The sequence below is a fragment of the Balaenoptera borealis genome, assembly GCF_965194805.1.
Source record: "Balaenoptera borealis genome assembly, chromosome: 2".
Taxonomy (NCBI): Eukaryota; Metazoa; Chordata; class Mammalia; order Artiodactyla; family Balaenopteridae; genus Balaenoptera; species Balaenoptera borealis.
The window spans coordinates 146117362-146144444 of record NC_138867.1 but is presented as its reverse complement, the minus strand read 5'-3'; the positions used below and the strand labels follow the sequence as shown (position 1 = coordinate 146144444).

Below are 27083 nucleotides of genomic sequence, written 5' to 3'. Positions count from 1 at the left end.
GAATCAAAATACCAGTTCTATCATTTTCTAGCTCTTCGTGTCTTTGGTTTATCAGTGAACTTCTGAGCTTCACTGTCCTCATCTGAAAGACAGGGTCATGAACATGAAACACAATAATGCTTATTAAAGACTGAAAAACAATTCCCAACACAGAGTTAGCAAATAAATAGAGTTTCCTATAGGTAGAAAGTAGATCTTACTATCAGTAAATTATCTGCAAAGAACCCAATTGAAGAGCTCAAGGAGGCAGAATTCTCAGGAAATTCAGAGCCTTTCAAATTCTGATCACTGAATACAGAGTATTGAAGGCATTAGAAACTAAACAGAACCAGAAATAAAGAATGCCTAGCAACAGACACAATGAGCTGGAAGTAGCTCTTCCTATTAAGAGATCTAATCACTGTCACTAGTTAATGGCCACAGAAAGGTAGTAAAGTACACATGGAGGGGTATACGTTTCAGGGAAAACAGTGGCAGCTTCTAAAATAAGTTGTTAAAACAAACCAGAGGGTTTCAGGGAAAGTTTTTTAACTCGGACAAACTTCTCCTGTCAGATTATAGACTCTTGTCTGTTAAACACATCTACTAGTTTTCATACTGTTTTAAGCAAATTCCAAACAATACCAACCACAATATTAGGAAGAGTTTGTTAAACAGAGAATTGCTTTATTAATACAAACTATTAATACATACCCACAGACTATAAAGTGCTAAGAAATTTAAATATCTAAGTCATAGCAAACAGGTGGCAATTCAACATCCAGGGTCGACAGAATGCTTGAGGGAGACTGCAACAGATCTAGAAAACAGGAATTTCTTGTTCAATATCTGCAAATCCTCGTGTCCATCAACACACACACTAGTTGTCACTCTTTATCATGAATTCTTGTTTTTCCCTTTGTCTAATGAATCTTTACCCCCGCCCCACCTACACACACACATACCCGCTCTCACTTATTTCTTGGAATGTGGCTGTGGCCACAGAATTAACCTCCATTATGAGATAAATCATAGAAGTACCCGAAATTCCATCGTTCTTAGAGACCCAAGTAAGGGCCAACAATTATCATTAATGCAATTTAGCAAATAGTGTGAGGTATTCCATCAGAACAAATAGAAAACATACTGATGGCTTTTGACCACCAGTTCGAACCAAGACCTCAAACCCTCTGCAGTAAAGGTTTGCCAATCGATGCTATTACGTGGGTCTTGATCCTACACGAGCTTTGGGTGTAGCTTGGAATTCTCATTCCAAGCAAGTTTATTATACTTCAGCTTATAACCTAAGAAGTTACACACTAAATTTCCTCTGGTTTTGCTTGTATCTAAGACTGTCCAGATTCCAGAATGACAATTTAACTGGGCATTTGGGACTAAAAAGCAGTACCAGTTGAGAATAGTTTTCATTATCCTGAAACCTTATCCCTGCAGTCTGAAGGATAGAAATTACTTACAGGCTAACCTTCTGCACAACCTGTCCCCACGGTAATGGAAGTGTTATGACACAGATTGTTTACAGACCTTCTAGAAGGGCACTCATTCACTTACTAGACTCCCAGGGTGGAGGAGGCATCTTCAGAGGTGAAGGGGGGCCCAGGTGTAAGAGCTGTTCAAGCTCCCTCTCCTCATCGAGGATCATGAGAGGCACTCCATTCAAGGGCATGTGTGCAATCTGGTGCTCTTCAGGCAGGTCGAAACTCTCGAAATCTGCCACAGAAAAGTACTTTGTCAGGGCAGCATTCCTCAGGGTGGTCAGCTTTCACAGGGCCCATGAGCTCAAACTATTTTTTATAATAATATTAATACCTTTTTCCACTGTGTTGACATTTACAATGATGGTCCAAAAGCAATGGTGGATAAAACTGCTGTGCACGAATCAAGGCAGTGGCAATAAACTATGCTTAGTAGTCACTATATTCCTCGCAGCCATTCACTTGCAGTAAAAAAAGCGTTTCACATGTTACTCTACCACATGCAGTAAACAGTATTAATTTTATTAGCTCTCAACCCTTGAGAACATGTCTTTTTAGTATTCTGTATATGATGTGAAGTATGCCATAAAACACATCTACCGCATACTGAAGGACCATGGTGTTTTCCAAGAAAAAAAGATTCGTGCAATTATTTGATTTGCAAGCTAAACCAGAGGCCTTATTCCTGTACACCATTTACTTGGAAGAACTGAAAGACAAACTGTGGTAACTCAGCCTTGGATATGTGTCGAACATTTTTCTCCGAGGAATGAAAGAAGTCTACCACTTAAAGGGAAACGGTATTTGTTGCCGATGATAAAATTCAAAATTTCAAGGGGAAAAAAAAACTGGAATATCAGTAAACTCATCTGTAATCATTAGCTTAACAGCTTCCTAATACTGAAGACTTTTCTGATGAGGTCAGCAGTGATATTAATGAGTGTGCTTTTGATACTTCATAATGAAACATTTCAACATGACCTACATTTTTTAATTAATTTATTTTTTATTTGATTTATTTTTGGCTGTGTTGGGTCTTCGTTGCTGCACACGGGCTTTCTCTACTTGTGGCGAGCAGGGGCTACTCTTCGTTGCGGTGTGCAGGCTTCTCATTGCGGTGGCTTCTCTTATTGCGGAGCACAGGCTCTAGGCACGCGCACTCAGTAGCTGTGGCTCGAGGGCTCTAGAGCGCAGGCTCAGTAGTTGTGGCACACGGGCTTAGTTGCTCTGCAGCATGGGGGAATCTTCCCGGACCAGGGCTCGAACCTGCATACGCTGCATTGGCAGGCGGATTCTTAACCACTGAGCCACCAGGGAAGCCCTCAGGCATTGTTCAACTTGACATAGAGCCCTCTTTCTAAATGGTTTGCTAAGAAGACTGTCCCCTAACGTTGAACAGGTCTAATCTCCCCCTAGGTGGTTAGCTTTTGAGGACAGGAACAATGTTTTCCACATCTTAGCTCGGATTCCTCTACTGACCTAAGATTATACCTTACAAATAAATCCACAAGTGTATTTGTTCAAAGCAACCCAGATTCAGACAGCCTTGTTATAGTCTTGGATCACATGTCTTATTCATAGCTATATCAAGTTACAGTTGAATTGGATCCTAAGAGAAACTCAAGGCTAAAGCATTTGTGCAATACCAAAAGATATTACCTAATGGGTTGAAGGGAAAGAATTTTTCTATTTCTGGATAGGTGTCATCTGAGGCAGGAACAGAGCTTTTTGCTTTAACGGTCTTCTCAGTCATCTAAAACAACCCAAGAAAACATACATTAGTGAGAGTGGAAGCCTTGTCAACTGATTAGTACAAGAGATCATAGGGCTTTTTTAAGACATGTGACTGCTTCACCACATTTTAAATTGTTTTCAATTTCATGCTGACTTCTAAGAAACCATAATCCTTCATTCTCAAAATTACAAATACAATTCAGCAAGCAATTCTAATATCATGGCTCAAAAGTTAATTCTAAAATATAAGTATCAGCACCTGTTAGCATAAGTTATCAAAATGCAGAGCGGAGTTAATTCAGAACTAATTGACTCAATCACCCAACCTAACAAAGGAGAAAATGGGCATGAATTACCCAGAATAGAAGCTAATCCTGGAAGCCATTTTTGGCTGTTGGAAATATAATTTTCCGTTGGTGTGTCCATCAGTGTTACCTAAATTATTTGCTTGGTTAATTTTAAAAACCAGTTTGTGTTCCTCAAATACACAGAGTAAGAGGCAGCCAAAGACAGCCAAGGACTTTAGAAGCCCACAGTGGATAATTCCCTAGTCTGGAACTGGCAAGCAGTCCACGATGATGGGCCAAAATGGAAGCCTGCATAGTCTTGATTTATGCTTATGTCACATGTGCAGGGCTAGAGGAAATCCCTAAGGCAGGGTTTCCCACATTTCAGTTCTGTCACATTCTCATCACTTTTGCTATATCCTTGCAATACTTGCCTTTAACATTTCTCTTACTCAACTCAGTTTTTTAAAAAAGACATCCTTGTCCTGAAACCACACATGTAGGTCTCAGTTTGAGGTCAAGTCCTAGTTGTTTTTTTCCTAATACACATTAAACAAAACAATTAGTGAAATGAAGTGTTAATCCACATGCTAAAGTCATCTTTCATAGCCAAGTCGTCTCAGTCTAGGATGCACTAACCTACAATTTGTAAACACACATACAAAGGTCAACATGCTACTGCGTTATAACCTAAAAATCTGGTGCTTGCTCTGGAAGAAGGGGAGAAGGATGGCAGCACCTGAGCTGTTATATTAGCAACGTGACCTCTTGCAAAATACCCTCCCTCTCAGTACTTTTTAATCTGTAAGTACATTCTACCAATCAATCTGCTTAAAGACACTCATTAAGGGCAGGTGAGGCAAAAAATTCACCAGCTGCTACTGATAAATGTGATCTCGTGTTACAGGGGAAGTCCACAAAGACAGTATGATGATTCTCTTCTGCTAATCTATGTTTGCTAGCCTCTATTTCTTTCTATTCACACAGGAGAAAGTCAGGTAGGATGCCAATAGTCATTTTAAGAGTCACAAGTGCTGAAGTGTTTAAACAGCATCTTTATTTATAGCCAACACTTACCTTTTTGGTAGAGAAGGCTGTCTGTTTCTGTTTGAGGGGTCCATTCGTCTTTATTGACTTTTCTGTAGCTCTGTTAACAGTTCCCAAAGCCTTTCTGGCAGCTTTAGGTAAAGCTGGTGGAGCATCAAACATTTTGCCAACATGTGGTGTTGAAACCTGAGATCTCCCATCTAAAGCTTTGACTGCTAAAGAAAAAGTCTTACCGTGAGATTATTCCAGCAGTAAACGCCTATGCAACTTGAAGGCTGACCTTGCCTATAAACGTGGCCTAATTCTCACACCCAAACTTAACACCCTTTTGACAGTGGCATGGTCCTATGCCTAACAGTACTTCAGTTCAGTACCCTCTTAAATAATCTCATTAAGATACTGAACATGAAAAACAGACCCATAACAAGCACCTGGCAGTAGCAGTATTGGGTAAACCTGACTCCAATTGCTGGCGTCAAGTATACTAAATGCCTCCCCCAGCTCCAGGCCACACCCACCACTGATTCACAATACCTGTGTACCTGATGGCCGCCTGTATACTTACAAGGCCCAGACCCCAGCTTCAGCCCATCCTTAGAAGCCACACGGGTGCCTGGTTCTCCATTTTCCTTGTCAACATAGATCAGAGTAGCCATTCTGGATTACCTAGGGGTGTGAAATACTCATTAAACCCTGGGAGTTAGGGAAGATGAAAGAAGCTAAGGTGTAGCACAGACCCAACTTTCTACCCTGGGCACGTCTATAAAAACAAGAGCTAAGCAGAGGGAGAAACCCGATCTTGAGCCGACAGGCACTTAATCCAGCTCTTAACTCTTGAAGCCTGAGTCAGGGGCCCTAAGTTCCAGAAGAGTTGGCGGTTTGGGACTGGCACAGGCCCTGCTACCCATCGGAACCGAACCGCCGTGGGCTGCGGACGCAGTCCAAAGGCCGTGGCTCAACCGGCTGGGCGCTACAGACGTCCCGGGGTTAGTCCCAGCCCCCAATCCCCAGCCCCGGCTCCCAGACATACGGACCCCGCTTCCCAGACCCCCACCCCAGCCCCGCTTCCTACCCCGCCGGACCCCTCCCGCCCAACCACTCACGACCGCTCCATTCACCCACGCTGAGAACAACAGCCAAACTCCTCCTAGACACGGTCTCCAGCGGTCGCGCGCGACTCGGCGTTTAAACCACAACTTACGCCGCTATTGGTTCATCCGTCCAGGAGGCGGGGCAGGAGTGGGGAGGAGGCTCCCGGGAAGAACCAATGGTAGGAACCTAAGCTCCCTGGGCTCCGCCCCGAAAGCTTCCCCCGGCAACTTTGTCGCTTGTTTCCCAGGAGGAGACGTATCAAACCCACTGACACCTTGATCACGGATTTCTAGTTGTTTTTTAACCTGCTCCCCACAGAAACAGAAGGGGAGTAAATATGGTCTCCAATTCCAAGAAATAAATAATTATGATGATTATTGTAATACCAAGATACAGAGTTGGTTTTTGGAGTTTTTTGTTTTTTCCTGAGACACTTTGGTGTCCAAGACGTTTTCAAATGAGAAGATTGTGAAGTTCAAAAAGTCAAGGTGAGGTGGTGACAGAACTATTTTCCTAAAGTCTTCAACTAATCAACTATTTTTCCAGAGAGTAAATAGAGCAGATCAAATCAAAAAGAAGGGGCAGCACTAGAGGAAAGGCATTGTAGTCATCGGGAAAATGACGAAGGGAGATGGATACATAATAGTTGTATTTTAATTAGAGATATAAAAAATACATATACAGTCAATATATAGTCAGGTGGGGGAAAAAATCCATATTAGGTCTACTGAATACTAGCAGGGAAGAATTAAAAATTAAGAAATGAAAATACAGGTAGATAAAACGGCAGTGTTTGTGTCATTCTGTGGTGCTTGTGATTAAGGTGGACTGATTCTGAAACTAATATAATATTATAAATCCATTATACTTCAATTTTTAAAAAATGGACTGATTATTTCCTAATTGCAAGACTATCATCAATATTTCAGGTTAGGATGCTGTCTCTGTTATACAGAATCCGGCTTAGGAACAAAATAATGACCTAATGAGTACAAAATTCAGGCTTCCTTTAAAGTTCTATCATTTAACAGGGACTTTTTTTTGTTTGTTTTTGGCCATGCCGCATGGCACGGGGGATCTTAGTTCGGGATCTTAGTTCCTAGACCAGGGATCGAGCCGTGCCCCCTGCAGTGGAAGCGCAGAGTCTTAACCACTGGACCGCCAGGCAAGTCCCAATAGGGACTTATTTTAAACTTTTAACATCTCAACAATATATTCATCAAAGCTGGTGGGGGAAGGACAGAGAGTGAACAAGAGAAAAAGATCAGAGGAATAATAAAGATATACACAAGGAATTCCAATTTCCAAGATATGGGGAGAAACTGTGCTTGAAAAAGTTGGTGACCTTTTCCTTTCTACAGTAAATAGAAATATATTAAACAAGATAAAGGAATCAATTCAAAAGACCAAGGGTGACCTGTGTCATCCAAACCGTACTCCCAACAGGTCACCAGATACTTTTTAACTTGCAGGGAAGTTGGGAGACAGGAGTTGAGCCTACATTACTCTTTCACAGAAGGCTTAGCACTACACCTGGCATAGATATGGTTCGAAATATATGCCAGTTCATTGTCCCTTCTTCCCTGGCATTTCAGGATCAAAATTGATTGAATGACTCATTCATTCAACAAATATTTATTGAATGCTTACTAAATGCTAGACATCAAGAAGAAAAGAGGAAGGACAAAAAAATGCATACCTTCTTTGCCCCTTCTCTGTCCTTTCTCCTTTATCCCTACCCCTACCCTTATTTCCTCCCTGTATCTCCTTCTAAATGTCTCAGCTCCATATTACATCATCAATACACAAAAGTGTTCATTTTGAAACCAAATCTCAACGACACTGTCAAAAAACAAAATTCAATCAAGTAAACTTTAAAATCTAATTGACTTTATTCAACAACTCATAAATTAGACAGCATCCCACCTAGCAACCAGAAGCATGCTCCAAGGGGTTGTACAAACTGAAAAGTTTTTGTAGGAAGAAGGGTGGGGCATGAAGCTATTAGCAAAATAACAGAAAGGATTATTTTTAGGCTGGGACATCTTTGGGGGGCGGGGAAGGGGGCAAGGAACAGCAAGGTTTTTACAGCTGATTGCCTCCTCTTCCTCTGAGAGGCAGGGTGGGGGTGAGGGGATGATAGAAAGGGTCCACGTGACATATTACCTCTTCAGTACTGACCAGGAAATTCCAAACTGATTGATTGGATTACATTTCTGGGGATTACATTTTGAAGTTGTGATTACGTTAGGTGTTAAATCTAGGTTTGGTATCATGGGCTTTAGCACAAGTGACACCATTTTGGGCCTGTGGCTTTTATCTTTAACAATACCTACAGCTTCCAAGTGGGGATTCTTTATCTCCTGAAGTTTTGGGGCACAAGGTTTATATCTCCCTAGGGTAAGTCTTCCCCCTACAACAGAAAGCACTGTGTCTCCCAAGGTCATGCAGTAACTGTAAAATGCACAACCACTCCCTCTTTGAGTAACCACTGTTTCCTTACTCATGATGCCCCAAACCCACTCTGCTATACCCCGGACCATTACTGGAGATACCCAATTGCTGAACCATCCTCACCTTATAACTGCATCCAGATCCTAATCAATCCCAGTTGATCAAACAGCAACCCATCCAGAACTGATCCCTGCTTCCCTAGACCCTCCTCAGAATCCTCCAGGGGGAACCTGAACCTTACAAAAGGTTCTTCCCTCTTGTCCAACACATTCTATAATTCCTCTGAGAGATGTGCTCCCTGGCTTGTGCCTGATAGTTTTAACTAAATACAACTTAACACTTCCAAGAAAATTTTGGGAATTGTTTTAAGGAGATAAAAGCAAAGTTTGGGACTTCCCTGGTGGCTCAGTTGTTAAGAATCCCCCTGCCAATGCAGGGGACACGTGTTCGAGCCCTGGTCTGGGAAGATCCCACATGCCGTGGAGCAACGAAGCCTGTGCACCACAACTACTGAGCCTGCACTCTAGAGCCCACAAGCCACAACTACTGAAGCCCACGTGCCTAGAACCCGTGCTCCGCAACAAGAGAAGCCACCGCGATAAGAAGCCCGCGCACCGCAACAAAGAGTAGCCCCCGCTCGCCGCAACTAGAGAAAGGCCGCGCGCAGCAACGAAGACCCAGCGCAGCCAAAAATAAATAAATAAAATATATATTTAAAAAAAGCAAAGTGTGAGTGATTCACAGACTACTCACTTTCAGACTATTTTCTGACTTCTGTCCCTTCAGCTATTGCACTGTAAAATCAAAATTAATATTTACATTCCTATGCTAGGCACTGAACATTCTTAATAAGAAAAAATAGATTATATTATGATGAGATCTCTTATTGAAGCAAGAATGTCACTCTGACATTTGAAAGGAACACATACTGTTTTGAAAAATAAAACGTGACCGGAACAGAGAGGATAGGACCAAAAAAAAAAGGGGGGTGGGGGTGGGGAATTCTACTCCAAAATGACTATTTTCCAGTATTTTTTTTCATATTATACTTTAAAGGAAGGTTGAGATGTCATAAATATTACTGTTTTCCTAAAATGGAAATCGTTTTATAGTATTTTTTTCCTAATGGTAAAATACAAGATCACATTGGGGCGAGGTGTCACAATTACCGAATAGTGCCTCATGTTCTCATAGTACCTGGTATACCTTTCATAGCGGCTTTCTAGAACTATACATTTTTGAATAATTCAGTGTCTTTCTCACTCCGTATTATGTAAATTCGAGGAGAGGAAGACACTTTGTGTTTACCTTGTCTTCAGCGTGTTACACTACCTGGCTACTAATTAATGCTAATTTTAACTTTTTTTTAACTTCACGCACTTCCCCCTTCATTTCACAGCGCTCTAGTGAGGCTTAAGCTGTTGTCTGCGCTCTACTAAGTTTTTATTTGTTTGTTTTACGTCGTATGATGCGGCGACTCTTAAAAAAAAAGTTTCAAAGAACAGAGCGGAAAAGAAGCTGCTCAAACCTAACCCACTCTACAGACCCACAGTAAAGAAACGGACACACCTCAACATCTCGCGAGACCAGCTCTGCTTGGGAGCCTGAGACTCAAACAGTTCTTAGCGCGCATGTGTGGGTCGCCCGGAAGGTGCCGCAGGGGCTGCTGGGAGAGGGAGGAGGTCAGGAAGTAAACATTGATAGTCGGCTTCCTTCATGTCCGGCTGTCTTGGGGTCACCAGCGGCGGGACCGGGTAGGGAAATATTGTGAGAACTTGAAGAGGGAGGTGGGTGAGGGTGAAGAACCCCGAGAAGTGGACCAAAGGCTCCTAACTGTTACAAATATCCTCACGAGATTGATGAACGCCAGGTTGAGGAGGGAACGGGGACCTAGAAGGAAGCCGCCGTCCTAGGCCTCAGTCGTAGTACCTGTGCCCAGTCAGACCAGGACTGTGTCTTCAGTGGTTTTTAAAGTAAGAATTATAAGATGCCATTGGGGCTGAACTGTCTAGTACAGTAGCTGTTAACTGTTGTGGTTCTTAAGCACTTGAAATGTTGGCTAGTCTGAATACGTGTAAAATCCATATCAGATTTTAAAGACTTAGTCTTTCTAAGTCTAAACAGATTTTTTCCTATGTTGAAATGATAATATGTTGGGTATATTGGGTTAAATATTGCAAAAATAATTTTACCTGTTTCTTTTTACTTTTCTAGTATGGTTGTGGAATATTTAAAATGACATATAGGGCTGGCGTTATATTTCTCTTGGACAGCGCTGCATTGGAGGGTTTTAAGCTTGTGTAGTGGACATAATATGATCAAATTTGTGTTTTGAAAAAATAACACTGCAGTGTGGAAAACTGATTGGAGGGAATTGGAAGAGACTGGTAGGGAAAAGTATTAACACTAAGGTTATTGGTAGTAGAAGTAGATGAATTAGAGTGATATTCAGAAGGTGAAAATAACATTACTTAGTGATGAAATAGGTGTGGGAATTAGCTGGAACACTTATGAAAAGGGATGGATGGTGGTGTCTTTCATCAAGAGAGGGAACAGTGGAAAAGGATTAGATTTCATAAAGAAGATTATGAATTTTTTTTTTTAGTTGAAGATTATGAATTTGAATTAAGATTTGTTGAGTTCAGGTTTCTCAGAGACATCTAAGTGGAGGTACTTTGAAGTAAGCAATTGGAATGTATTTATTGGAAGCTCAGACAAAAGGTCTGGAGTAGAGAAATAAATTGGAGAGCCAACAGTTGTATATCGTGGCTGTCGAAACCTTGGAAATAGATGAGCTTATCCTCTGGTGGAGTTTAGAGTGATGAAGGAGGCCCCAGGATTGAGCCTTGTGGAATCCAAAATAAAATAACTGGGCAGAAATGGATGAACTTACAAAGGATTCAGGAGAAGCAGCGAGAGGGGTACAAGAAAAACCAGGAGAGTATAGTGTCACATAAGCGAAAGGATAAGAATATAGTAAAAGGGGAAGGAACAGAACTGAAAAATGTCCAGAGGACTAGGCACATTGATAACTTAGTGGTATCTTTGGAGTGGGGGGAGGGGCGTGGGAGGTAAATCAGAGTAATTGAGAAGGGAAGCAGAAGATGAGGAAATAGAGACAATGAATATAGGTAAATCTTAAAGCATCCAGTCTTTAAGAGGAACAGAGATAGGACCCTACGTACTCATTAAGGGTTAGTGTGGTAGAAAAGTTTGAGACACATAAGTAGAGAGGAATTAAGGAATATATATGAGAGAAAGAGTCTCGTGAAATTTTAAATACATGTGTATGTCTCTCTCCACTTATAACTTAGAGTTGAGAGAAAAAGTGCAACAGTATATAAAGACTTTTGTGGAGGGGAAAGAGACCTTTCCCTTACAGATACTATGAAGAATAAGACATGAGTTGAAAAATAATTGATATTACAATTACAAAGGTAGCCTATACAGAATCTAAGAATAGAGATATTGTAGTGGGAGGGGAGAGACAGAATATGCTTGTTATCTCTATAATAAAAAACAATTAAAAATAAAATAATTTATATTAGAGTGAAACAATTTCCAACAAAGAAACTAAAAATAGTGATATAACTAAAGGGGGAGGAGAGATGAAGGAAGATAGGGACCTATGTTAGTGATTAATCTTGTATCAGAGCAAGAAGTTAACTAATAATGTCTAGAATATGAAACATTCTGTATAACGCACAGTATGTGTCATTAGAGTGTACTTTTGATAGTTTCACTGGTGAATTCACCAAGGGCAAGTTTATACTAATAGATATTTCTTCCTTTTCATAGAGAAGGCCAGATAACCATGTCAGCTGCAGCCATGGATGCAGGTAATGCGGCCACCCTTTCGGGGTCCAAAGAAATGAGTTTGGAGGAACCAAAGAAGATGACCAGAGAGGACTGGAGAAAGAAGAAGGAGCTAGAAGAACAGCGAAAATTGGGTAATGCCCCTGCAGAAGTTGATGAAGAAGGAAAGTAAGTACTTTAATTTTTTTTTGCAAGATCTGTTCAGAATTCAAATTCATGTCTACTTAGTTTACCAATTTCTCATCCTTTGCCTTGACAGGAAGCCATCTTTATCATTTACATCATTTTTCTTTTTATTTATTTTATCAAACTCATATGTATAAGGTTTAGTAATCAAATAATAATGAAGGACTTGTAATGAATAGCTATAGTCCTTTTCAGTTTTCCCACTCTCTGTCCTACTCTACACAAGTGACTATAGTTGACCCTTGAACAACACAGGTTTGAACTGTGTGGGTCCACTTATACTCAGATCTTTTTCAATAACTACGTGCAGTACTACACAGTCTGCCATTGGTTGAATCCTCGGATTCCAAACCATGGATACAGAGGCCCGACTGTGCAGCTTGAGCATCTGCAGGTTTTGGTATCTGAGGCAGGTCCTGAACCAGTCCCTCTCAGATACCAAGGGACGACTGTACTTGTCAGTCTATTTTGAGTTTTTCTGGTTGATACCTCCACATCTCTAAATAACATACCTATACCATTATTATAATCAACTCTAGACACTATTAGTTAACTTCTTGCTCTGATACAAGATTAATCTCACTAACATAGGTCCCTATCTTCCTTCATCTCTCCTCCCCGTTTAGTTATATCACTATTTTTAGTTTCTTTGTTGGAAATTTTTTCACTCTAATATAAATTGTTTTCTTTATTTTTAATTGTTTTTTATTTTAGAGATAACAAGCATATTCTGCCTCTCTCCTCCCAGTACAGTATCTCTATTCTTAGATTCTGTATAGGCTACCTTTGTAATTGTAATATCAATTATTTTTCAACTTCATTCTGTTAAAAAAAATTTTATTTTATTACAGAGACATCAATCCTCATATTCCTCAGTATATTTCTTCAGTGCCATGGTATATTGATCCCTCAAAAAGGCCTACTTTAAAGCACCAGAGACCACAGCCAGAGAAACAAAAGCAGTTCAGCTCATCTGGAGACTGGTACAAGAGGGGTGTAAAAGAGGTATATATGCAACCTGTATATATGCATGTGAAAACGGAGATTTTATTTTAAGAACTTAATATAAGAACCTCTAAAGCAATACTATATAAAGTAGAAACAGATTATATGACCTTTTATGTGGTATTAAAATTCACAATACATACTACTTTAGCGTCTATATTTTATAAATTTGATATTGCTGAAGTCTTTAAAACTTCTCATTTATAAAAGTGGAGATTCTAACTGGTTTTCCTCTTAATGAATAAATCATTTCACTAGACAATATAGTAATGAGAGCCGAAGTTATTTTTAACTTATTCAGATAAATAAAAATTTCCTTGTTTTTCTTTACATCCATTTATAGAATTCCATAACTACTAAGTACCGCAAAGGAGCATGCGAAAACTGTGGAGCCATGACGCACAAAAAGAAAGACTGCTTTGAGGTAAGCTCACCTTTGAGAATTTTGGAAACTGTTGTCAGAGAGTCTCTTTCTTTATTCCTGTCAGAGAGCTTCATTCTGTTTTTTTAATTACCTATATTTAGGTACAATTTAAATAAAAGTTAATTTGAAGAAATTAGTTTAGCATCATCAAAACTTTTGCTGGAAGACTAAACGATAATTGAATAAACCATAAAGTCCCATGGTATGTTCACATCCACTCTGTAAAGATTATATGAAATTTTCCTCTGGGCTATAGATACTTAGGAAAAGATTTAATCTTATTCTGTTTTCCAGAGACCTAGGCGAGTTGGAGCAAAATTTACAGGTACTAACATAGCTCCAGATGAACACCTTCAGCCTCAGCTGATGTTTGACTATGATGGGAAGAGGGATCGGTGGAATGGCTACAATCCAGAAGAACACATGAAAATTGTAGAAGAGTATGCGAAAGTTGATCTGGTGAGCACAGTTCACTGCTTTCCTGCTATCCTTAAAGAATGTACATTTTGCTGTATCTCTAATTTAGCAACTATTTTTTGAGTCTTCAAGCAGTATAAAAATGATGGCATTTTTATTATTGTAGTAGTCGTAAGCCTAATTGAATAGTGAAATAGACAGTGTGCTAGCCCTATTTGGCAGCAATTTCTTTTTATTTCATTCTTGTATTGTCCTTTACTCCATGACTTAGGTTGCGAAAAATACTGGCAGCATTAGAACAGATTAGTGTCCAAAGCTTTTTCCTTTCTTTTATAAACTCTTGGCCCCTAGACTATATCTTGCCTATGGGCCTGTTTTTTTTTTTTTATAAATTTATTTATTTATTTTTAGCTGTGTTGGGTCTTCATTTCTGTGTGAGGCCTTTCTCTAGTTGTGGCGAGCGGGGGCCACTCTTCATTGCGGTGTGCGGGCCTCTCACTATCGCAGCCTCTCTTGTTGCGGAGCACAGGCTCCAGACGCGCAGGCTCAGTTGTTGTGGCTCACAGGCCCAGTTGCTCTGTGGCATGCGGGATCTTTCCAGACCAGGGCTCGAACCCGTGTCCCCTGCATTGGCAGGCAGATTCTCAACCACTGCGCCACCAGGGAAGCCCCTGGGCCTGCTTTATAGTTGTCTCACATAGCATTTCAGGGTGGGGGAAGGGGAAGAGGGTAAGTCGTTTCAGAAAATTGAATTTTATTTTAACTTAACCTAAATTTTTTCTGTTATGATTTCACCTACTCACTCCCATTTTTTAAAAACCATAGTCACATTGCTGCTTTTGGTTTTTTTTTTAAGTAGAGTTAACATTTAAAATCATGGGATTTCACATAAAAATCTGAATTTTATCTTTTCTTGAACAGTGAAATACGTGGTAATCCTGGGCCAGCCTGGAAGGGTCAGTCATCTGGAGTCAGGTGGCACCTCGTCAGCAGGGATTGTTCTCTGCAGTTTACCCCTGGTGGTGTCTAACTCAGTTTACATTAATGCCTGGTTCAAACAGAAGTTTGTAACTCCTGTTTAAATATGGCTGATTGAATCCAACTCATTTTCATTTTTTGTTTTTTGGGGGGTATTTTTTTGTTTTTGAGGTTTTTTTAACTTAATTTTTTTATATAGCAGGTTCTTATTAGTTATCTATTTTATACATATTAGTGTATATATGTCAATCCCAATCTTCCAATTCATCTTGTTTTTTTTGTTTTTTAATTTAGTTTTTTTTTTATTGAATGAAAGAGTCATTAAATTTACAGTGCCTTACAATTTTCAAAAGTTTCACAGACATGATTTCGTATAATCCTATAATAACCCCCCCTTTTTTAAAATTTCCTACCCTTCTATTACCCCTCCCCCCTTTCCTCTTCCCATTGGTAACCACTAGTTGTTTCTCTACGAGTGTGCTTCTTTCTTGTTTTATTCAGTAGTTTGTTGTATTTTTTTAGATTCCACGTATAAGTGATATACAGTATTTGTCTTTCTCTTTCTGACCTATTTCACTTAACATAATGCCCTCCAAGTCCATCCATGTTGCTGCAAATGACAAAATTTCATTCTTTTTTCTATGGCTAAATATTCCATTGTATATATATATTCCACACATCTTCTTTATCCATTCATGTTTTTTTTTAATTAATTTTTATTGGAGTATAGTTGCTTTACAATGCTGTATTAGTTTCTGAGGTACAGCAGAGTGAATCAGTTATACATATACATGTATCCACTCTTTTTTAGATTTCCTTCCCATTTTAGTCACCACAGAGCACTGAGTAGAGTTGGGGGGTTTTTTGTTCGTTTAGTTTTTGGCCGCACCGCATGGCTTTTGGGATCATAGTTCCCAGACCAGGGATCGAACCCAGCCCCTCGGCAGTGAGAGCGCAAAATCCTAACCACTGGACCACCAGGGAATTCCTTGTAACTCCTGCTCTTTAGGAGCCAGAGGTCTAGAGCTACAAAACATGACCTTGTCCAGTGACCTTTTCTGAAAACAATAAACTTGTGCATTTTACGCATATAAAAATTAAATGTTCACTTGACTAAGTAAATTTCAAATGTTTCTTTTTTCTTAGGCAAAACGAACGCTGAAAGCCCAAAAACTCCAAGAAGAATTAGCCTCAGGAAAATTAGTGGAACAGGCTGTAAGTAATAAAAATGATCATTAAAAAAAAAATTCAAACTCTTAGTAAACAAAAAATGAAGACTGAAACAAAAAATTCATTTTATATCTCTCCAGTTAGAAAAGATTTTAGGGAGAGAGAAGTGCTATCGAGGGGAAAGAGTAAAACTGACTTGGAGGGTTCATGCGACTATAAATTGATGTAATCATTTAGGAGAGGATATTGCCATAAAACATTTATGTACCTTTTCTGGAATTAAATTAGTAAATCCATCCATCCTAAATTTTTTCTAGTATTCAGAAAAGTCATTATGCACAAAGATGTTCATTGCAGCACTTTTTACAACAGCAAGAAATTGAAATAGTGTAATAGGGAATTAGTGAAGTGAGCTATCCTTGCTCTGCATGATAGAATGTAAAATGACTTTTATCAAAACTTTGTAACAACACTGGCTAACACTTATATTTTAACGACACATGTAAAATATTACACTATTACCACACAGGGAAGACGACCAGAACACCAGTTCTCATTTAATATAGAATTGGTGAATTTTTCTTTTTATTTATTTATTTTAGTATTTCCCACATTCTCCATAATGAACATGTAATAATTTTATAGTTAGGCAAAAAATTTTCAAACTAACAAAAAAGATGTATTGCAGACAGGTTTTTTCCTTTTTTTTTTTCCAGTCAGTCAACTTAACAGAGTATATTATACTTACTAGAGTTGTGAAAATTTCTTTTAACAAATTAATGGCATAAGTAAATAATAAACATTTTCGAGTTGTAACAGAGTATATTATACTTACTAGAGTTGTGAAAATTTCTTTTAACAAATTAATGGCATAAGTAAATAATAAACATTTTCGAGTTGTCGAGTTTAAACTTCTAAAAGGGACCCTTAGCAAGTATAATTACAAAGAAAACACAACTAAGTAAGTTAATCACCAAGTGAGCAGTCACAGAGGCTACCTATCAGGCAGGTTCAAAGCACAAGTTAACAGACAGATAATGTTAAAACCCAGCTCTGCCCCTGGCTAGCTAGGTGGTCCTAGAAAAATTAATTTGCCTCTCTGAGCCTCATTTGATCATCTCTAAAGCAGAGATAACAACACCTACCCGGGCCAGGAGGTTTAGCATACGTATCACAGAGTAAACACTTGGTAATTGGTAGCTATTGTTGTTAATCATTACCAACTCTGGAAAAAAGAAGAGGGCCTTTTTCTGTTTTTCTAACATATTCTTTGTTGTTGTTTCTTGTAAACATAATTTATTTTCCCAGTAAGCATACTTACTGGGAAAGTAAGTATGAATTTTGCCCATTTGGATATGAAGATTAACTGCATATAGTAGAGCTACGTCTACTATAGAGATTTAGCTGTCTGTGTAGCAATATAAATGTCCTTTGTTGAACTAGCAACTTGTAAGAACTCCAAAAAAAATATTTTTTAAAAAAATTCCCTATTTTGAAGGCACCACATATTCAGAAAAAATACATAGAAAATTATAAAGAAGAAAAATATCCCCTATGTTAACTATTAACATTTTCAAGTAGGCCTTTCAGTGTCCCAGTCCACCCCAGATGTGTGTGATTATCATACAACGTGTTTTTTAAATGGATTCATCTTTACATACTCATTTATCACCTACTCCTTCAATTTTACAATATACAGTGCAGTGAGGACTTGTTCTCCATATCATTAAATGTAGACCTATAACATTTATTTTTATATAAATTCACATGGTTCAGTAATCAAAATAATTTAAGTAGATGTGCCTCCATCCACCCTATCTCTAAACCTCACCCCCCATAACCATTTTTATTTTTCTTACAGATCCTTTCAGAGTTTCTTGTGTAAATACAAACAAATACAAATATGTAATCTTATTCCCATCTTTCCCTCTTTTTTTTTTTTTTCCAAAAAAAAAAAGGTAGCAAAGTATACGTGTTTTTCTGTACCTTGGACAGAATGACTTTAATGGTTGTTCAGTGTTTATTGAGTGCAATAATTTATATAACCAATCATCTCTTGTTGATTTGTTTTTTCCCAATTATTTGTACAATACACAACACTAGATTCTTATAAGTCTTTATATAATAGACATTTTTTCTTTATGATAAATTCCTAAAAGTGTAATTGTTGATGCACTGAATATGTATATGTAAAATTTGATGACTTATCACTTAGCTAGCATTCAGAAAGCCTGTACAAATTTTTGCTTCCACCAGTATACCATATAGATATTTTTTTATACACACGTTTCCACATCCTCCCACTAATGGTATAAGGTATTCTTTTGAACTTGTGAAGCCTTTTTAAGACACGATGAAGTACTGAGCACTTTGCTCTCAGCATTTTGCGGAGTTAGAGAATATCCTGACCAACTGCTAATGAAGAAAGTGTCTTTGAGGCAAGGATTTCGCATGCTTCTTAAATCACAGCGTGTTGTCACCTGAGTAGATTTCTTCATTGCCTAAATTTTACAAAGGCTGTTTTGGCTCTAAAGATACTTATTACATGATCCTGGTAACTTTTTTTTTGGCCTTAATAGAAAAACAGTGAAGTTTAATGAAAATGTTATATCTGAAGATGAACACATATGAAATGAATATTTATTAGGTATACTGATCAACTTAATCTTTCTGTTACGTTTGTGTGATTATAGTCCTATCATCAATGAAAATTTTGGATTTGTAGACAGCCTAATAAAATTATTCACAATGACATACTTGTATTAAAAACTTATGTGCTCGCTACAAGTGAGAAATATGAGAATTTGTTCAGTTAAATTTGTTATATTATTTTAACTATGTTTTTAAAGTGTTAAATAATCAGTTGATTCAGTGGAATACAATTACAAATTCATTTCCTTCTTTCGTGACACAGAATTCTCCAAAACACCAGTGGGGAGAAGAGGAACCAAATTCTCAGACGGTAGTAAATATATGCCCTATCTGGATATACATTAAATTTTTAAATTTCTGATGGCTAATATTAATAGTAATATATAATTCATAATAATAATAGGTTTAAAGAACAGTGAGTAAGGGTTTGGTTAAAGGGAAAACAAGAACTAGATGCTGCTCTTTTCTTAAAAATTTTTTTCTCCTCTCTCTTCCTCTTTCAGGAAAAAGATCATAACAGTGAAGATGAGGATGAAGATAAATATGCAGATGATATTGACATGCCTGGACAGAATTTTGACTCTAAGAGACGAATTACTGTCCGGAATCTCAGGATTCGAGAAGATATTGCAAAAGTAAGCCTTGCCAACTCAACATACATATTCAAAAAATATTTGTCTTCCCAGCCTAAATTTTGTCTACTAATATGGTATCTCGGTAGTATATGGGCAATTTAGTGAGTCATTCCAAGATTAGGTGTCCTTCCGGTTTTCTTTATCTTCACCTGTACCCCAGACATGCACACACACATTTAATTGACTCCTCCTACTAGTCTGCTGAAATCTTCTTTGATGAAAGTAAACATTAACACAGTCTTAAAATATTTTTTTCCTTCTAGTATTTGCGGAATTTAGATCCAAATTCTGCTTACTATGATCCCAAAACTAGAGCGATGAGAGAGAATCCCTATGCCAATGCAGGAAAGAATCCAGATGAGTAAGTACCAAGTTCAATGTAAAGATTTCAAGGGAGGGGAGGGGAGCTTTTATTCATAAATCACAATCTGAATTAAAATGAGCATCACCTATGGTCAGGTCAGAAAAGAATTTCCTTAAAGAAATCAGTCTCTGAAACAGTTTTTTTTTTTAATTTGTGTTTACAGAGTGAGCTATGCGGGGGATAACTTTGTTAGATACACAGGTGATACCATTTCAATGGCTCAGACACAATGTAAGTGTTTTCTCTATGTCAAGGTATTTTATATCAGCTCGTAAGAAATTTGGGGGCATTTTTTAAAGCTTGTTTCCAAGAAGCATGAAAACAATGTAGGTGACAGCTCATTACGATGTTTTTAATTACCCTAGTGTTCGCTTGGGAAGCCTATGACAAAGGGTCTGAAGTGCATCTGCAAGCTGATCCTACAAAACTAGAGCTGTTGTATAAGTCCTTCAAAGTCAAGAAAGAAGACTTCAAAGAACAGCAGAAAGAAAGCATCCTGGAAAAGGTAATTTTGACCAGACTGCTAAAGGAAAACATTCCTTAAATAGAAATTACCAGTTAATAAACATTTGATTTACATTTGGAATACAATATACAGTTCATTGTAATCCATCAGGATTAGTCCTGTCCTTCCACTGATGCAATCAATTGGTATACAGTATCAGTGTAGCTATATCAGTGAGCTTTTGCAGCAAAACAAATCACCTCAACATGTAATAGTTTAAATAAACATTTCTCATTTCTCACCATTTTGTATGTCAGCTGGGTTTCCTGGTCTGAGTCTGCCTATCTGAAGCTGGATGATCTAGAATGGCCTCACTTTGGTTTCTAGCAGTTAGCAGTCCTCATCTGTCCTGAGAAGGCCTCACCTGGAACATCTCATCTCTGCCCCACATGGGTTCTTATCCTCTGATAGGTTAGCCCAGCTTCTTTACATGGCATTCTCAGGATACCAGAAACTAGCAACAAAGTGTGCCCCAGTGCACAAGTGTTTTTCAGGTCTTTGCTTACATCATATTTGCCAGTGTTCCATACGCCAGAACAAGTAGCGTGGCCAGGCCCAGATTCAAGGGAAGGAGCAGCAAAGTCATGTGGCAAATGGGCATGCACACAGGATAAGGGGAGTTTTATGAGCATTTTGTAACCTACCACACTCAACACATGAATAGCAATTGAGACATCTTTTATTTGCCTTTGAAAATTTGGTGACATTTTTTTCACTGTGTTTTGTATAACAAAGCCCATGAAGAATAGTCCTCTAATCTTTCTGATTGGAAATAAACCCTTCAGTAGAGATTTGAATGCCAATCTTTGTAAAATGTATTTAATAATGTTCAATGTCCTTTTAGTACGGTGGCCAAGAACACTTGGATGCCCCTCCAGCTGAACTGCTTTTAGCTCAGACCGAAGACTACGTGGAGTACTCAAGACATGGGACAGTCATCAAAGGACAGGAGCGGGCTGTTGCCTCCTCCAAGTATGAGGAGGATGTGAAGATCCACAATCATACGGTATGTGTTGAACCAGAATCATTTTTGTGTCCTTGTTAGCATTTTGCTCTGGATTGTATTTTTCATTAGTAAGTCATTGTTGTGTTTCGTTCTGTTTTTTGCATTTTAACTTTGTCTTATTGTTTAATACAATTTTTAAAGGTTATACAGCATTTACAGTTATTACAAAATATTGGCTATGTTCTCCGTGTTGTACAGTACATCCCTGTAGCCTGTCTTACACCCAATAATTTATACCTTCCACTCCCCGACCCCTATATACTGCCTCTCCCCTCCTCCCCACTGGTAACCACTAGTTTGTTCTCTATATCTGTGAGTCTGCTTCTTTTTTTGTTATATTCACTAGTTCTATTTTTTAGATTCCACATGTCAGTGATATCATACAGTATTTGTCTTTCTGTGTCTGACTTATTGCACTTAGCATAATGCCCTTCGAGTCCGTCCATGTTGCTGCAGATGGTAAAATTTTGTTCTTTTTTATGGCTGAGTAGTTTGCCATTGTATATATGTGCCACATCTTTATTCATTCATCTGTTGATGGACATTTAGTTTGCTTCCATATCTTGGCAATTGTAAATAATGCTACTGTGAACACTGTGGTGCATGTATCTTTTCTAATTAGTGTTTTTGTTTTTATTAGATATATACCCAGGAGTGGAAATGCTGGGTCATATGGTAGTTCTATTTTTAGTTTTTTGAGAAACCTCCGTACTGTTTGCCACAGTGGCTGCACCAATTGCTGTTTTATGGAGTTTTCCCAAAATGTGAAAGAATACTATTATTTTCACTCATATACCCACCATCTAGATTCAAATTTTTTTTTTACAGATTGCCATATACACTTTGTCTAGAAGAGTGTGTGTGTCTAACTGTATATTTTTTTGACTGAAACATTTGAAAATTACAGATATGACATTTCACCCATAACACTGTATCATGTATCCTAAAATTAAGGATGTTCTCCTATATAACTACATCACTATTATCACACTTCAGAAAATTGACATTAATGCCTTAATATCACCTAATCTCTAGTCCTTAATCACATTTTCCAAAATATACCCCAAAATGCCTTTAAATAGCTGTTTGGGTTTTTTTGGTTGGAGTGGGGATAGTTGTTTTGTGCGTGAGTGTGAGACACAGAATCCAGTCACAGCTTACGTTTATTTTGATTGTTATTTGGTTGTTATCTCTCTTTTTTCTAGCATGTACCTCCCCTTTTTCATGACAGTGACTCTAACAGATCATGCCAGTTATCTTGTAAACTGTCTCATATCCTGTATTTGACTGGTTCCTAGTGATATCATATAACTTATTCCTCTATTCCCTGTATTTCCTATAAACAGGAATTCAGATCTAAAGGCTTGATTAGATATAAGTTAAATATTTTGACAGGAGCACTTCATAGGTGATACAGTATATGTCATATTGCATCGCATGGTAAAGCATATAGTTTGCTGTACTTTAAGTACCCAAACTACACTTGTCTCTCTAAATAAGAGCCAAAAACCTAGCCACCTAATAGGAGCTAGGCCAGTAATCATAGATGAGAGAAATGAGCCAGGCAAATTTTATAAACTAGAGAACACAAGCCCTGTCTAATAGGGGCATCCACTGGTCAGCAACAGCCAATTATTGACAAGTGGGAATGTGGGCCCAGAATTTCCCAGTCCTCAATTTTTCAAGAGAAGTCAGATAGCCTAAATTTTTTAATTTTAGGGGGGCACAGAATGTAAGACAGTTGTAACCACACCTTCTCCCTGTTAGCTAGCCCTAGTATCCCCATAATTTTCCTCCTTTTATCACCAGTATATGAGAATAACCAACAAGGACCTACTGTATAGCACAGGGGACTATACTCAATATTTTGTAATAACCTATAAGAGGAAAGAATCTGAAAAAGAATATATATATATATATATATATATATATAACTGAATCACTGTGCTGTACACCTAAAACTAACATGACATGGTAAATCAACTATACTTCAATTTTTAAAAACAATCAAATTAATTAATGATAGAATTAACAAAAAAAAAGAAAGAAAAACAGTATATGAGAGACCCTAGTTTCAGGTTCATTTTTTTTTTTTTTTTTTTAATATACATTTATTTATTTATTTATTTTTGTCTGCGTTGAGTCTGTTGCTGTGCGCGGGCTTTTCTCTAGTTGTGGCGAGCAAGGGCTACTCTTCAATGCGGTGCGCGGGTTTCTCATTGCGGTGGCTTCTCGTTGCAGAGCACAGGCTCTAGGCACGCGGGCTTCAGTAGTTGTGGCACGTGGGCTCAGTAGCTGTGGCTTGTGGGCTCTAGAGTGCAGGCACAGTAGTTGTGGCACACGGGCTTAGTTGCTCTGCGGCATGTGGAATCTTCCCAGACCAGGGCTCGAACCCGTGTCCCCTGCATTGGCAGGCAGATTCTTAACCACTGTGCCACCAGGGAAGTCCTTCAGGTTCATTTTTAAATAACCTCTCTGTCTCTCTGCAGCATATCTGGGGCTCTTACTGGAAAGAAGGCCGATGGGGATACAAATGCTGTCACTCTTTTTTCAAGTTTTCCTATTGTACTGGAGAAGCTGGGAAGGAGACTGCTGTAAGTAATTGTCCTCTAGTGCTTAAAGGTGAACAACAGCCAAAGCTCTTAAGTCAAAATTTGTATAAAACATATATTTTTATGTTTCAAATTTTAACTTTTTCTTAGATGACTGGTAACTATGACTTTCAAGTTAGATTACATATATTTTTCCACAGAATTCAGAGGAGTGTATTATAAATGATACAATTGGAGAAGAATCTGTGAAAAAACCTCAGACCCTCATGGAGGTAAGTCCATGATCAGTTGTCCTGAATTTTTAAGTCTTGGAGGGAGTATTTTAAAACTTGTGCTAGAACTTTGTTTTTGCATTAACAACACTATATTTGCATCCTCCCAATCAGATGCATCAGGAAAAACTAAAAGAGGAGAAAAAGAAGAAAAAGAAGAAGAGGAAGCATCGAAAGAGCAGTTCAGAGAGTGATGACGAAGAAAAGAAACATGAAAAATTGAAAAAGGTACTTTGTGAAGGCTAAATAAATAGTAAAAGTGACCGCAGCATTCTTTATTTGTAGGGACCTTAGGAAATTATCTAGTCCTATTTACAAGGTCATTTTAAAAATGAGCAAATGAGCCCCTAGTCTGGGTGTTTTGCTCAGGTCACCTACCAGTTGTAGAATACGAATAGAGATTTTGTGTGTCTCGGTATAGCCTGCTTCTTGAACTGTTTGTTGAATATCACTAACGCACAGAAGAAAAATGCTTGGTATAGTTGTTATTTTAGAGTTATGACATGTTCCCCAGAGAGACTTGCCATCTGGCTCTATAATTTGTAAGTTTCAGCAAGTGTTGGGAAAAGTCAGAATTGCAGTCTCCACCAAAAAGCATCAGTTGCCGGCTTCTGTCAGTAAAATAAACCTCATTCAATTTTTGTTGTTAAATAAAATTTCTTTGAAATTTCATTGAAAATGTCATAGAATGTTCTGTGGCCAAATAGTGATTAGTTGTAGCTTGACAGCGAAAGGGCTGACTCCCAAGCTCTTCCAGGCAATCTAGGTTTTTGATGTAGTAGTTCATACTCAGTGGGGTGTTCTGGTACTCTACCACTTTTGAACAAAAGAGATCTGATGTAGAGCCACGGTACTCATGTCTTTCTTCTCACTATAGGCACTGAATGCAGAGGAGGCCCGTCTTCTTCATGTCAAGGAGATCATGCAGATTGATGAGAGGAAGCGGCCTTACAGTAGCATATATGAAACTCGGGAACCCACTGAAGAGGAAATGGAGGCCTACAGAATGAAACGTCAGAGGCCAGATGACCCCATGGCCTCCTTCCTCGGACAGTAGTAACTGGTCACAGATGGTCACCGAAGATAGACTCTGCTGATACATTCTTTTAGATTCTTGCTGATGATTATCAATAGAAAAATCTGTATCTACTCTCCTTGCTGCCTGACTTTAAAGCATCCAGAAGACTTATAGTAAATTCATTCCTTTCCACACTGAAGAAACAGAGAAGAAAAAAAAGCGGTACATTAAGTGCAGATTAAGATTTTATTTCCAATTTTATATTAGTGATGTGGAAAAAGGTCTTGGCTCTCCACCTATCACAGATATCTTAACATTTATTTATTAAGTTTCAAACTTTATTTCCTCAATTTTTATGGCCCTTTATGTAGTGTTAGCACTCATTTTGAAGGCAGTTAGTTACTCTTTCTCAAAACAAGGGCTTCATTTTTTTTAAATTAGTAGTAACTATAACTGTAGTTATTTGATAATCATTTCTTCTTGCCTTCTCAGATTTTTCTGATCTAAAGCTAATATCCTGTCTTGAGCTCTGGGTTACTGAAAGGACTGTAGAACGTGTGAAAACTTTATCCCTGATGTCAGTCTGTGTAGTAATAATTCTGTTTTCCACTTGGTTATAAAATTTTGATTTTCAGAACATTTCCTTGTACCTTATACTCAGAACTAAATGCGTTAGCCTTTGCATGGAAAAAAAACTATTTTCTCACCCTTGAGTCAGTGTTAGTACTAGGTCTTTTACCATTCCGGACATGAGTGTTTAGACACAGAAATCCTTTTCTTTAGCATAGAGGATATGGTCTGTGATACTAATTGCTGTTTTAATTGTGATTGCCTTTATATAACAGTCATGAATATTAGATTTTTTTTTTTTTTTTAATTTTTATTTTTTTTGGCTGTGTTGGGTCTTCGCCTCCGTGCGAGGGCTTTCTCCAGTTGTGGCAAGCGGGGGCCACTCTTCATCGTGGTGCGCGGGCCTCTCTTCATCGCGGTGTGCGGGCCTCTCACCATCGCGGCCTCTCTTGTTGCAGAGCACAGGCTCCAGATGCGCAGGCCCAGCAGTTGTGGCTCACGGGCCCAGTCACTCCGCGACATATGGGATCCTCCCAGACCGGGGCTCGAACCCGTGTCCCCTGCAGTGGCAGACAGACTCTCAACCACTGCGCCACCAGGGAAGCCCGAATATTAGATTTTTAAAAGATTGTAGAATATCTCTTGCACCTAATCTTCATAGCCAGCAGGTGTCTCTGTAAAATTTGCAAAAAAGCAAAACCTGAAGTTGAAGGTTTCTTCAAAGAATTACAAGTATAGCTTGTAGGGCTATTAGTAACTGAGATCACCACGATTTTTAGCCTTCTTCTAAGAACACTGTGAAGATAGTACTGACAGTGAGAGTGGGATCAGTGAAAACAGCCTGTTTAAAACCCCTGACACAAGGATATTGACTTTTAACAGCTCACTGGCTTTTCTAAACTACCAAAACCCACTAGAATATTGCATTAAGTTAGCATCTCAGAAATAGTGCTGGTGGGAGAGTAACTGAATCAAATTGTCAAGTTCTGTGGATATACATGGTATCTAGATTCAGACCAGTATGAAATTAAAACAGCAATGCAAATACATCGAATTCTTACCTACTTTAAGAATGTCAAAAATTGACGTTTTCATATTCCTACCTTAACATAGGATGGTTCAACATAGTCTGATATTAGTGTCTATTTTGTATTTTATTTATCTTTTGTTAATAAAGATATATAACTGAGAATACTTAACTGTGAGTGGTTTGTAGCATTATTTCAAATATTTGGGGACTTCCCTGGTGGTCCAGTGGGTAAGACTCCACGCTCCCAATGCAGGGGGCCCAGGTTCGATCTCTGGTCAGGGAACCAGATCCCGCATGCATGCCGCAACTAAGAGTCCACATGCCACAACTAAAGATCCCGCGTGCCACAACCAAGACCTGGCACAGCCTAAATAAATAAATAATATTTTAAAAAAAA

General features: G+C 38.5%; 2 protein-coding genes across 9 annotated transcripts; one reads left to right on the top strand and one right to left on the bottom strand.

Moving 5' to 3' along the window:
• Window positions 1-635: 635 nt before the first annotated feature.
• On the bottom strand, window positions 636-9724 carry PTTG1 (PTTG1 regulator of sister chromatid separation, securin). 7 transcript variants are annotated; one of them, XM_082378810.1, is made up of 7 exons: window positions 9656-9724; window positions 8840-8880; window positions 5106-5206; window positions 4571-4755; window positions 3132-3225; window positions 1549-1707; window positions 636-799 (listed from the first exon to the last, which is right to left on the bottom strand). In XM_082378810.1, exons 3-7 carry the CDS (start codon window positions 5194-5196, stop codon window positions 720-722), a joined length of 609 nt encoding a protein of 202 aa, XP_082234936.1. In that variant the 5' UTR covers window positions 5197-5206; window positions 8840-8880; window positions 9656-9724; the 3' UTR covers window positions 636-719. The 7 variants fall into 7 exon arrangements, with proteins under 7 accessions (XP_082234936.1, XP_082234940.1, XP_082234941.1 ...); XM_082378814.1 differs by having other exon boundaries at window positions 4571-4752; XM_082378815.1 differs by lacking the exons at window positions 8840-8880; window positions 9656-9724 and adding an exon at window positions 5663-5769 and having other exon boundaries at window positions 4571-4752.
• Window positions 9725-9733: 9 nt separating this feature from the next.
• On the top strand, window positions 9734-26855 carry SLU7 (SLU7 homolog, splicing factor). Of its 2 annotated transcripts, none has more exons than XM_082378770.1 (16): window positions 9734-9840; window positions 11885-12070; window positions 12940-13093; window positions 13437-13517; window positions 13812-13976; window positions 16059-16127; window positions 18997-19044; window positions 19238-19369; window positions 19633-19730; window positions 19897-19964; window positions 20099-20238; window positions 21083-21244; window positions 23734-23838; window positions 23997-24068; window positions 24183-24296; window positions 24946-26855. In XM_082378770.1, exons 1-16 carry the CDS (start codon window positions 9803-9805, stop codon window positions 25123-25125), a joined length of 1812 nt encoding a protein of 603 aa, XP_082234896.1. In that variant the 5' UTR covers window positions 9734-9802; the 3' UTR covers window positions 25126-26855. The 2 variants fall into 2 exon arrangements, with proteins under 2 accessions (XP_082234896.1, XP_082234897.1); XM_082378771.1 differs by having other exon boundaries at window positions 9757-10059.
• The last annotated feature ends 228 nt before the right edge of the window (window positions 26856-27083 follow it).

What these genes read in the sequence shown, in the direction of transcription:
- PTTG1 (XM_082378810.1), bottom strand. Translation starts at nt 5,196, where the DNA reads ATGGCTACTCTGATCTATGTTGACAAGGAAAATGGAGAACCAGGCACC. An exon ending in GAAGCTGGGGTCTGGGCCTT is followed by an intron (nt 4,756 to 5,105) that starts GTAAGTATACAG and finishes CTTTTTCTTTAG; the next exon opens with CAGTCAAAGCTTTAGATGGG. An exon ending in CTTTCCCTTCAACCCATTAG is followed by an intron (nt 1,708 to 3,131) that starts GTAATATCTTTT and finishes TTTCTGTGGCAG; the next exon opens with ATTTCGAGAGTTTCGACCTG.
- SLU7 (XM_082378770.1), top strand. Translation starts at nt 9,803, where the DNA reads ATGTCCGGCTGTCTTGGGGTCACCAGCGGCGGGACCGG. An exon ending in GTCACCAGCGGCGGGACCGG is followed by an intron (nt 9,841 to 11,884) that starts GTAGGGAAATAT and finishes TCCTTTTCATAG; the next exon opens with AGAAGGCCAGATAACCATGT. An exon ending in GCAGGAAAGAATCCAGATGA is followed by an intron (nt 19,731 to 19,896) that starts GTAAGTACCAAG and finishes TTGTGTTTACAG; the next exon opens with AGTGAGCTATGCGGGGGATA.